At 48.0% G+C, this 12169-nt stretch overlaps 1 protein-coding gene across 1 annotated transcript in view; it reads left to right on the forward strand.

Moving 5' to 3' along the window:
• CAPN13 (calpain 13) overlaps positions 1 to 12169 on the forward strand; it is an 86441-nt gene that overhangs the window by 50015 nt on the left and 24257 nt on the right. Inside the window, exons 8-11 of the mRNA XM_017850059.1 lie at positions 652 to 743; positions 4426 to 4500; positions 5591 to 5736; positions 7523 to 7671. Coding sequence (XP_017705548.1) covers positions 652 to 743; positions 4426 to 4500; positions 5591 to 5736; positions 7523 to 7671 — 462 coding nt within the window. The remainder of the gene's footprint in view (positions 1 to 651; positions 744 to 4425; positions 4501 to 5590; positions 5737 to 7522; positions 7672 to 12169) is intronic.

Raw genomic sequence — 12169 nt, forward strand, 5'->3', positions numbered from 1 at the left:
GGGAGGGAGGGAGGGAGGGAGGGAGGGAGGGAAGCAGGGAAAGTTCAGGCCATTGTTGGCCATCTTCTCTCAGACCGAGGTATCTCATCAGCTCCGGGATGCAGGATGAGGAAGGCTAGCCCCGGCTAACTTGGTTCACAGGCCATCTCAGTCTTGCTCAAATCTGCCTCCTCTACCCTCCTCACTCACGACAGTGCTGTTGAGACTGCTCCATAGTTCCCACTGGGCTGCCGGCAGAGAATGAGGCTGTGTCTGTGGAACAGAGATGCCATCCATGATAGGGCTTGGAGGAGGCTGCGGACCCATAAAGTTGTCCTCTGCAGCCCGAAGCAACATCCCCTGCTGTTTATCTGCTATTAAATCTCAACTCACTCAGGTTCTGGGATGCAGTCTTAGGGAATGATAAAGTTGCATCTGCCCTTGCGAGGGGCTGAGCGGAATGAGGGGCCTTTCCTCGTCTATCTCCTTCCAACGCCGTGCAGGCAGTAGAGAGACATTGATTTTTTTTCCCCTTTCAATTTTTTCTGGTTGCAGCCAAATGAGGTCAGAAGTTAAATTGGTCCTTGGAGGTAAAAAGCAGCTGCATTCATCCCCCTTTCTGCTGACTTTTGCTGTAGAGCACTGACAGTTTTCTTTCTGTTTTCTTTACAGATTCAATACAGAAGGGGCTGGGAAGAAATTATCTCCCTGTGGAACCCCTGGGGCTGGGGCGAGACTGAATGGAAAGGGCGCTGGAGTGATGGGTATGGCTTCAGGAAACCTCTCTCCATCCTTCACAGAGCGTTTGGTGTTGGTAGAGCCTCCTGCCCATGAGAGCAGGGGTTGTCTAGCCACTGTGCATCTCACTGCAGGCCTGTCCAGCTCACACCTACACGTGGTTATCAGTCCATTGCACGCTCCTGTGATGCCATCTGCCAAGCAACTATGAGGCACCTACTGTGTACACCCTGTACTAAGTGCACTGTGTTAAGTGGGTGCTGTGAGGTGTATACGGATGACAAGACCCAGTGCCCACCCTCCAGAAGGTTACAGTCCACAGCAGGGAATGCACATGCCTAGAATTGGTAAAAGAGGCGGGAAGCAGGGCAGGCAGGAGCCAAGCCCCGACTTGGCAAGACAGAGATGGAGAGAAGGAACTGCCTCCCTTGGAGGGACCCATGGGATTCTGATCCTGAGCATGTCACATCATCAGGGTGGAAAAGGCGTCATAACTGGGGGCAGTTGGGGAAAGTGATGCAAAGATCTGGATGATGTTTTTGTCCAATCTACTCAGCTCTCCAGTCTTGCCCTGCTGCTCCGGATGCCTATGAGTACTCGGTGCCTGGGATATAAATGATAAAGCTGCGCCTCTCCACACTTAAATCAGGAGGGACAGGAGCTAAGACATCCCATGGGGGCCCAGCTGTGTGGTCAGTGCTTTCCCCAGGGAACTGGGCTGGCATTTCCCAGCTGCCAGAGGAGTGGACCCCTAGGCCCTCAGCCCCTTGCTGACTGTGAAGGAGACAGTGGTCCTGAGAGGACAGAGGGGCCGGAACAGGTTACTTGCTCCTCTGGGCAGCCAGCGAGGCTCAGCCCAGTCGCACTCCTCCAGGGGTCTATGTCCATCCATGAAAAGTGTGGTGACACAGCAGCTGCTGCATCCTCACCAGTGGGGCTGGGGGTGGGGAACTTAATCTGAAAGGAAGTGCAGTCCGTTCAGACAAACAAGAACAGGCCCAGCACACAGTGAAATCAATACAGTGAGGACGGTGCATTCTGGAGGCGAATGCAGAGCCAGCCAGTTCTAGACCTGATGCCCCAGGCTAAGCTGTGGCAGGACCGCTCCAATCTCCCATGACCTTGGCACCCTTGGGCACTCAGCCAGTGTGGGATGAAAGTATGATTGGGATGGAGGGCGAGGTAAGCAGAGATGGAAGATGGGAGGAAACAGCACAATGAATTCCTAGAATAAACCTAACTGTGACCTCAGACGCCCCTGGGAGAATCGGGCAGTCAAACCCCCCCAGTTTCTCCTCTCTCGCCTCTATTCTTTCTTCCTTCCCAGGTATATCCTTTGCCCTTTCCAACATAAATCCTAATAACCTCTGTCCTTTTCCAGTTCTCCTTCCCAGTCATTACTCCAAGTTGCCAAATACGGCCCAGAGTGTGACAGGATCAGCCAGCGTCCCTGATTTGAGGCTGCCTGTTGGGATAGAAGTAGAGGGAAAGCAAATGACGATGACAGATTCCCTAGGGTAGAAGAAGAGGCACTATATTCGCAATTGATATTTTGCCCCTGTTTCCCATGCTAAATATCAAATGACCAGTCAAGGCAACAGGGGACACCAGGGTTTGGGGGAGAGCAGCGTCCCATGAGCTGGCATGTTCAGGGAAAGCTTCATGGATGGGACCGAACTTGAGTTGGCCTTGTGGCGGAGGAAGTATGACTCACTTCAGAAGAGATCACTAGATAGGAGGGGGACGCATAGGCTATGGCACCCCTCTGGGAACATCGATAGTCTGTTCAGGGCCAACAAACCGGCCTGAAGCAGAGAAAACTGAGAGAGAGAGTGCTGGGAGCCAACACCAGACAGCCTGATGCCAGAAGTCTGGATTTATCCCCTACAGGCATGGGCATAAATGAAGGCTTTTGAACATGGCCGTGATGTGTGCAGAGCAGGAACTGGGGGAGATGGATCTAGCAGCACCTGCTCTGTCGGATCACGTATTGTATCCTCAGCTGACTGCTGAGGGTCACCACTTTGCACCAGAAACCAGGCTGGAAGGAAGTGACGGGGACTGCATAATCACTGTCTCCAAGCAGGTGGTTGATTTCTTCCCTACTTTTTAGGAATGGAGACGGATGGAGAGAACCAGATGGCCTAATCTCAGCCATAATTGAAATTTCAGTCGCACACACTTAAAGGCAAACTTGCATGAATCGATAGCGTATTGATTTACACTACAATTATTCTCCCTTACACACTGCAGAAAATGTAATTATCACTTAATTATAAAATTGCCATTTTACAATACCACATCTGACTGCTTTAGCCTGCAACCGGAAGCCTGAGTGGTGGCTCCTGCCTTGCTGTCCTAGCACAGAGGGGACCCAGGCTCCCCATGCAACCTCATCCATGAGAAAGGTCTCATTGAGCTTTTGTGCCCCTGAAACCCATTGCCTACAAGCATGCCTCCCCTCTAAGGAGTGGGCTGAAGAAGGGGCAGCTGCTGCCTTCTGCTTGTGAGGGTCTCTTCCTCGCCAGAGACCCAAGGACTGGCTTCTGGAACATATCATTCCAACGAAGTGGGCAGCATTAATTAATTAAACAAACAAAAAATCACTGTGTGCTATTAGGCATGCAATTACTTTTGCACCCACCTAATACATGCCAAGGCATGGGCGAAACACCTGCGATGATAGGATGGCCAGCCAGGCTCAGCAATCTCATGGCTCTGGGAGTCTGGTGAGACACAGCAACCAATACACAAAGTAACAGTAACACAGCGGACTATGGAAGCTCAGAAGACCTAGAACAGAGGGCAGTTGGGGGCCAAGCAGGGCTTCCCAGAGGCAATGCCCTTTAAGAGGAAAGATGAGTAAGAGCAGGTTACAGAACTGAGAGGAGGAAGAGGGCGCCAGGTGCAGCGAGCATCAGGGTGAAAGTTGGGGGTGCAGGGGGTGTTTTAAGGAAATGAAGACACTATTGCTGGAGAACAGAATTCAAGAGTGGAGGTAAGGTGAGGAAGCAAGAAACTGGTAACATCAGAGAGGGTGGCAGAGGCCAAGGTTCTCTTTAAGGAGTGTGAACTTTACCTCGAGAATAATATGGAACCACTGATACGTTTTAAGCAGGGAAATAATATAATCAAGTTTACATTTTAGAAAGATCATTTCAATGGCAGTGTGGGGAACGGATGGGAAAGTGGGCAGAACTGAGTTCAGGGAGACCAGGTGGACATCCAGAGGGAAGGGCAGGGAGCCTGAACTGGGGTAACAGCAGGAGGGATGGAAATAAGTGCCTAGCTGTGAGAGGGGTTTAAGAGGTAGGATCAATTAATGAATGCTATTTGATGATTGTTTGGATGTGTGGGTGTGAGAGAGGGACTCCTCATGTTCTCGCTCAGGCAATAGGAGGTGACAGAGGATGGGTACGGTCAGGGACAGGTTGATTTGAGGTCACTATGGGACTCTATTGGAGATGTGGGATGAACTGCAACATAAATCCATCTAGACCTCAGGAAAGAAGACCAGGCTGGGGACAGATGTTTGGAAGTCATCAACAGGTAGAGAATAACTAGGTTCTGTCCTAAGTGGAATGACACTTGCCATGTGCTCCCCAGGAACTAATGGTGGCATGTACAGAGGATCCCTGTTGACCCATACATGGTTGAGAAAAAATGCACTGGAAAATCTCACCCTGTGGTTTGTTTGTCCATGTTTAGGTCTCAGGAGTGGGAGGAAACCCGTGACCTGCGGAAAAACCAGCTATATAAGAAACAGAAAGATGGAGAGTTTTGGTATTTACCCTTCTTATATAACGGTGTTTTAAATCTTTAACTATTGCCCAAGTCTTCAATCCCTACCCTTTTCCCTAAACATTTATGAAGATGGAAAATAGCTTTGCAGAGACCTGTTTAGAGGGAGCCTATTTTCTCTACCAAGACACAAAAGCTTTGGATGAAAAATTATTGTAGGCTCCCTCTTGGTGGGAAAGTTATTTCAGTTATGAAATGCTGAACTTTCCAGGACATTTTAATAGTAAAAGAGAATATTGGCACCAAAGGCTTGAAATCTGTGATTTCCTGGAAGCTAGGACGCATGGTTGTCATGCCCGTATCTTCTGTACCATCTTGCTGGGACCCTCGAGCTCCCCAGTTTCCTCTAGTGTGACCTCAAAAACAGCAGCAGGATGCAGACTCTGTAGCTCTGGGTGAGACATTGGCTTCATCACCCAGAAGTCACGCAGGACTAGATGTTTTGAGAACACATTCTTGACCATATGCTCACATCTCAGAGCATGACATGTATATTCCTCAGAGGGTTGTCTGTTTTACTGAGTGATGTATTCCAATGAAAATTAGCATGTGTGGAAAGGAGCATGGGTCTAAATAATTAAGAATCAGAGGGACAAATATAGATTAGAAGGAAATCTTTCCCAGTGTCTCTGGTTTAATCACAGTAGGAGATGGGATTTTAGGTGTGGAATCCAACTGTAGGCTGATAAAGACCTCAACAATAAATTTGGCAAAACAGCCTAGGGTAAAAACGATTTTCCTAGCAGCTTAGAGAACCCAGAGCAGAGAGAGACTGGCAGTCATCCCGCTGACCATGAAAGGGCTCACCATTGGATCAATGCGTTAAGGAGATGGCAGTTAATGATAAAGCTTCTGCCTGGTGACAGGCAGACCCCAGAACTTGACTGTGTCCTTGCTCTCCCAGCCACTGGAGCAGAAGGACTAAAAACACAGAAGGGTGCTTGATGGTGAATGAGCCAGGTTCAGACATTGGTCTCTGGGCAGGACAGTGGCTATGCTGTAAAGTCATAGGAACCCCCACCCTGGGGACACAACCACTAGTCACTGAGTGATGTATATCTGTTTTTAACAGGATGTCATGTCAAGATTTCCAAAAGAGATTCGTCTCCATGTTTATATGTAGCCAAATTCCAATTACCCTGGACCATGGAAACACACTCCACGAAGGATGGTCCCAAATAATGTTTAGGAAGCAAGTGATTCTAGGAAACACTGCAGGTAATGATGACACGGGTGGTCACACTGCCCAGGTGGAAGCTGGCTGCCCCAGCCCAGCCCTTCCATAGCTTCAGCTCTCTCTGGCCCTTGATTCTGGGCCATGAGCCTGAAGCTGAAAGGAGGGGACTTTGTCAGCATGAAGAGACTGTGACTGCTCCTCCAAGTAAAATGATTGCTTGTAGGGGCCAAGCAGGAGAATCGCTGATGTGATTCTCCCACAGCCCTCCATGCTGTGCCACTATCCTTCCACTAACCCCCTCCCGCTTCCTGGGAGGAGAGCAGGCTCACCACCCTCCAGTAAACATCCAGGACAAGGGGGAGGGCTGCAGAAAGAACACAGGAAAATAGTTGGGGCCTAGGTTGGACCCTTGTCTTTGCCACATACTGGCCTTGTGATGTTGGAAACATAATTGGTCACCCTGTCCTCAGCCTCCCCAACACTCAGCTGTGGAATTAGTCATACCTGTCTGTCCTTGAGCCTAGAGAGCACCACCCAGACACAAGGGAGATTATCCCTGCCCTGTCTTGGCAGGTGTGTCCCTGCTGAAGTCCCACAGATAGGTGCCTCTGAGCCCATCTTTGAGCTCCCCTGAGATGAATCTTGTTGATCATGGTCTTGGGAAAGTCACATTCCCTCCCTGTACCTCCCATTCCCTGTTTGTGGCATTGATGAGTGAAACAGCTCCCTGTGAAGAGGAACCAGAGTGTGCTTATACATCCTTGATAAAAGAGGCTGCGTAAACAATGCATTTGTGTGTGTGAGTGTGTTTGTTGTGTGTTTACACCCAGGGATGTGTATGCATCCCTTCCTCTGGGCACCTGCCTGTCGAGATGGTTTGTTTGAATGAGCCCATACCCCAGGGTGTCCCTCTTTTTGACCTCCAGGCTCTAGTGATCTACAGAACTGCTGCTCAGAGAACCTTGTCACCAGAAGGTCTTGGGCAGAACCTCAAGAGCTGCTGAGTCACTCTTGGGCAGCAAATTTACTGATTCCTCTTTCTGAGCTATATCTCTCTGATTATAGGGCCAAGGCCCTCTCCCCTGGATACAGTGTTTATCAATGAACTAACAAAACCTGTACATCAGGGCCATTTTTAGTAATACCTTACAATGGAAAAAGAAAAGGGAGCCAGTGATCGAGCACCTGCATTTTAATGCACCGTCTTATCCAGTCCTCACAGCACGTCCATGCTGTGATGGTCCTCTACGCCTCCCCACTCCCTTGCAGAGCTCCCCCATTGTCAGTCCAATCTTCTGATGTGTATCAGTTCATCTCTATCTTGACTTATCTTCATTCTTCCATGTATTTGAATCTAATGGTTTTCACATTAGCTCGTTCTCTCTTGTTCTGGCTTTGATAAGCATGCTTGGTTAGAAGAGTACAGCAATTGCCATCTCTCTGCCTATTTTCCTGTCTCTAGTTGTGCTTGGGTGGTTCACGCCATTTCAAGGCTCTGATGGTTACCACTAATGCGTTAGCTCACATGTAGCTGGGAACTCTGGAATTTCACTTACCATTATAAAATAGACTTTGACTTTACAGTTGAAGAAACATTTTTCACACAGTAGGGACTATACAACCTTTCCTGTGTTTAAGAGGAGGAAGCCAAGGTTTAGAAAATAAACTTGGATCTCAAGTAGTAACTGTGAGGATTAGGACCCAGGCCTTAGGTCTCCAATCCAGAGTTCACAACACAACCCCACAGAGCTCTCTGCACTGGACGTGGTCCCGCCCGGGATTCCCAGTAGTGAAGCTGAGCTCTAGTAACAGCTCTGTCTGATGCAGGAGGACCTCGGAATGATGCTCAATTCAACTTTTCTGTGCAAGAGCCAATGGAAGGCACCAATGTTGTCATCTGCATCACAATTGCTGTCACGCCACCAAATTTGAAGGCAGAAGATGAGAAATTTCTGCTCAGTTTGCAAGTGATTCCGGTAAGGCAGCCTGCTTCAGGGCTTTCCCTTTTAGAAATTCAGTGTAAACCTTGAGTTGGGGAGAACAGCTTTGGCCAGGCGGGGAGATTTGACTATACCACAGCCTTGGAGACAAAGCCCAAAGAGGCTGTAGCATTCATCCAGTCCAAGGCTAAATGTGCAAGAAATCTGAGGCCAGAGAGATGACAATTGACCATAATTACAGTGGGACTCACCTCCTGCCCATGTCGCTTGTCAGTGTTTTCTGGGACACTGTAGAATCTAATGCTTGCTACTCAAAAAGTGGTCTGGGCCAAGACTAGCTGTTCTAACAAAGCAGATTCTGGGCTTATTCCAGACCTTCTACATCAGAATGTTTAAGGACAGAGCCTGAAAATCTGCATTTTCATAAGCTCTCCAGAGGCTTATGCACATTAAAGTTTGAGAATCATTGGCTAAACTTTGGGAGTTGTTTAGCGGGGGGAAAAAAAGCTGTCTAAACTGTTCTGAGTATAAATCTAAGAGGTGTGTTTTTCTCTTATGTTTAGACCAAAGTCGAGTCATAGTTTGGTGGTTGGCATGCAAACTTCTGCTTGGCTATTCTGAGGCCAGGTTTCCCCTCCACCTAGGCTCTCTCTCCTTTCATGGTTTTATGAAACTTTTATTTTAGGTTTGGGGGTACATGTGAAGGTTTCTTACACAGGTAAACACGTGTCATGGGGGTTTGTTTTATAGATTATTCCATTACCCAGGTATTAAGCTCAGTACCCAGTAATCATCTTTTCTGCTCCACTCCCTCCTCCCACCCTCCCTCCTCAAGTAAATCCCAGTGTCTGTTGTGTCCTTCTTTGTGTTCATAAGTTCTTATTATTTAGCTCCCACTTACAAATGAGAACTTGCAGTATTTGGTTTTCTGTTCCTGTGTTAGTTTGCTAAGGATAATAGCTTCCCGCTCCATCCATTTTCCCCGAAAAAAAACATGATCTCGCTCTTTTTGTGGCTGCATAGTATTCCGTGGTGTATATGTACCACATTTTCTTTATCCAATCTGTCACTGATGGGTATTTAGGTTGATTCCATGTCTTTGCTATTGTGAATAGTGCTGCAGTGCACATTCACATGCATATGCCTTTATCGTAGAATGCTTTATATTCCTCTAGGTATATACTCAGTAATGCGATAGCTGGGGGAATTCATTTTTTAAAAATACCATTTAAAAGAAAAAAGCTACAAAAGAACATCTGATATCTCTACTCCCTGCTATTCCCCCAAACAATTTGGTGCATCCCCCAAGTCAAGTGAGGGTTCTCAAATCATACACCCCACGGCTTCTTTGCACTAATGTGGATAATTAAGATCATGCACTCATTACATGCTGGGATCCTCTCTCCTCATAATAGAGTTGAAGAACATGAGGCCCCAAAAGGTGAAGTGACATGGTCAGAGTTAATGGCAGAGCTGAGACTGGCTTCCAGAGGTCCCCTAAGCCTTCAGTCAAACACACAAGTCACCTTTCTGAGCACCAGGGATATCAGAGGTCCTTTAACAGACTGGGCTAGAGCTTGAATTACAGTGTCTCTAGGAATGATTTCAGTTTCTGTTCACTGAGCTGAAGGCAAAATTCACAGCCTTGAGTGTCAGTGCATTTATGGACAGACAGGGCTCCTGGTTACCCAGACATGGCTGAACAGTCCTGTGCATTGGCTGTGGTTCACACTAATAAAAGGGCCTCACGGTGAGAGAATACAGATCGTGTCTCTCTTATCAGAAATGCTTTGGACCAGAAGTATTTCACATTTGAGATTTGGAGGATTTTGGATTATTTGCATTATATACTTACTGATTCAGCATCTCTAGTCCAAAAACTCAAAATCCAAAACGCTCCAATGAGCACTTCCTTTGAGTATTATGTCGGTGTTCAAAAGTTTTGGATTTTGGAGCGTTTTGGATTTTGGAGCATTTTGGATTTCAGATGTTCGGATTAAGGATGCTCAACCTGTACTTCAGAAGTACAAGCATGTTCACATTCATTGTCTCAAAAGCCCAATTAGCCCCACATTTGTAGGTGTGGAAGCTAAAGCTCAGAGAGGAATGACCTATCCAAGGTGCACCTTGGAGGTGACAGGGGCGTTTGATCCCAGGACTTAGGGTCTCAGGCCCAGGACTCTCAGTAGGGCTTAGAAGCATGCCTTTCTGATGATACTCATGGCTCCAAAAACCCCAAAGATTCTGGCTCTAGCAGGAAAGCTTTTGTGTTCTGCTCTCCTTGACCATATTTCCATTTCCCAATTTCAGGAATTTGGTGGAGAGAGATTGCTGGGGTTTAGCAGAGTAGTTTTGAGGTGCCTCAAACCCTCTGACACTATCGAAGAATATCTCTTAAGGATGCAGTAGTACACGGTTGTCATTTTCATCACCACCTGGTACTGAACACTTTTTCCACCTTAGGGGAATCCTGGTGGGAGGCAGGGCCCAGCCTCCTACTGCAAGCAGCTAGAGGCCAAATATTCCCTCAACCAAGCCCTTGGATGCAAAAGTTGTAGACTTGTGACCCAGGCTTGCCCAATTAGATGCTCCCTTCATCTCCCCCTCACCCCTCATACACACACACACACACAGACACACACACACACACAGAGTCACTCAGAGCCTTGGCACTCGAGGAAATAACTAAAACAGGTGGGAACAGCTGAGGATTATTTGCTGTGTATCCTTCTTGTCTGGCCCCTGCCCACCTCTGGGGGCTGCATTTTCTAGCATCCCATCGACTCTGTGAGCTTTCCTTCCAAGAAGCACCTTTCAGCCCACCCCAGCCTGCGTTAGTTTCCAGGGCTTTCAGACAAGAATTCCTGCTGACTCAGGTGCCTTCTAAGAGGACCCTCATCCTCAGGTTCTCCAGCTCTCACCTCTGGGAAGAAAAGGCTGGAGACAGAGGGAAAGATTTGGGAAAGGCTGAGAAGGAACTGAGGCCCCTGGTCTGCCCAGCCAGGATTGACCAGGTCAAGCACCAAAGAGGCCTACTAGAAACATCTCAGCCAACTCTTCCTTCTTCTGAGCCAAGACAGAAGCCCAGAAAAAGATCACAGCTGTCCCAGCACACACACAACTTCCGAGGCTCTGTTCACACGGGTGACCATGGGCCTTGTGTTGATTCACCCAAAGTCTTCACAGTTCAGGAACCCTACCGAGACTGTAACCATACGATTTTTTAAATGATATCAAACCCACTTCCCTACTTTTCCGCCAGAGATGTGTTACTTCTCACCATTCCCCAATTTGCTGAAGGAACACTCAGAGCCAAGAGCTCCTCAGGCTTCCTGGAGATCCCAGCAGATCTTGCAAGATTCTGATTGAGTTAAATGCCAAAGAACAGTTCAGACCTGGACAACTCAAATGATACTTGGGTTGCTTTCACAGTTCAGCTGAGAAACAGCAATGTACCTGCTAGCAGCCAGACTCTCAGAAGGCTCCAGGATTCACATGGTATCTGTGGCTCCAGTGCTGCCCTGCTGATATGATGATGCTCTAGCCCTGGCATGGGCCTGTGACTCCCCAGTTGCTGTGGGAGCCCTGCTCTGCTTTATGTACAACCAGACCCTGATGGGGTATGAATAGGCAGGGAGAAGACAGGACAGTGAAAAGGATGAGGGTGGATGAGCCAATTCATCCTCACCTCCCTCAGAGTTCCTCCCCAAGGCCTGGACTTTCCACCTTCCTCTGAGCTCACCCTTGGCCTCCAGATAAGTCAGCCTGGGAAAACTGAGAGGTCTGTAAACATGGGTGGGGCCCAGGGTCAACAGTGGAAAAGAATCAAGCCAACTAAGGAAGACATCACCTGGTGGTGACAGGGCTTGATTACAAAGCAAGCAGCACAGCTTGCCCTGTTCCCAACTCTGCTACTTAAACTGCTCAGCCTCAATTTCTACACCCATAAAATAGGGAGCCCAGCATCGGCTTGCAGGATTATTGTGAGTATCCAACACATTACATACAAGTGCTTTGCAAACAGTAGAGAGGCTTACAATGGAACTGCATCCTCAGGTATTCCTTCTACTACATGAAGACTGGAACATGGGTATCTCCCCATTCATAGGCACACAGACATTCCTACAAGCATTGGAGGTGGGAGTGCAAGAACAAATTCCCATCTATTTACAGTGGTCTGATAGACTAAAAGAAGTTGACTTCTCAAGGAAGCTCCCGATGTTAGGGAGTTTACATTTGCACCAGGTTCTGTGCCATCTGCAGGCCCTGTCAAACTCTCCCCCTTCCTTCCAATGCAATCATCATTGCTGTGAAGAGTAACCACACCTTGCCGGGCTGACCAAAGAATACCTCCTCCTCTCAGACACCTCCTTTTCTGCCTCAGTTTCCTTCCTCTTGCTGTCTCTGCAACTGAGTGGGTTTCATTTCTTATAGCCTCACACAGAGAATGGGTAACTGGTCATCCCAGTTCACCTCTAGGTGTGCCAAGGAACAGGCAGGCCACGCAAGGAAGAGGAACATGTTCCACTTATAC

The sequence above is a fragment of the Rhinopithecus bieti genome, unplaced genomic scaffold (assembly GCF_001698545.2).
Source record: "Rhinopithecus bieti isolate Rb0 unplaced genomic scaffold, ASM169854v2 scaffold_33446, whole genome shotgun sequence".
NCBI lineage: Eukaryota > Metazoa > Chordata > Mammalia > Primates > Cercopithecidae > Rhinopithecus > Rhinopithecus bieti.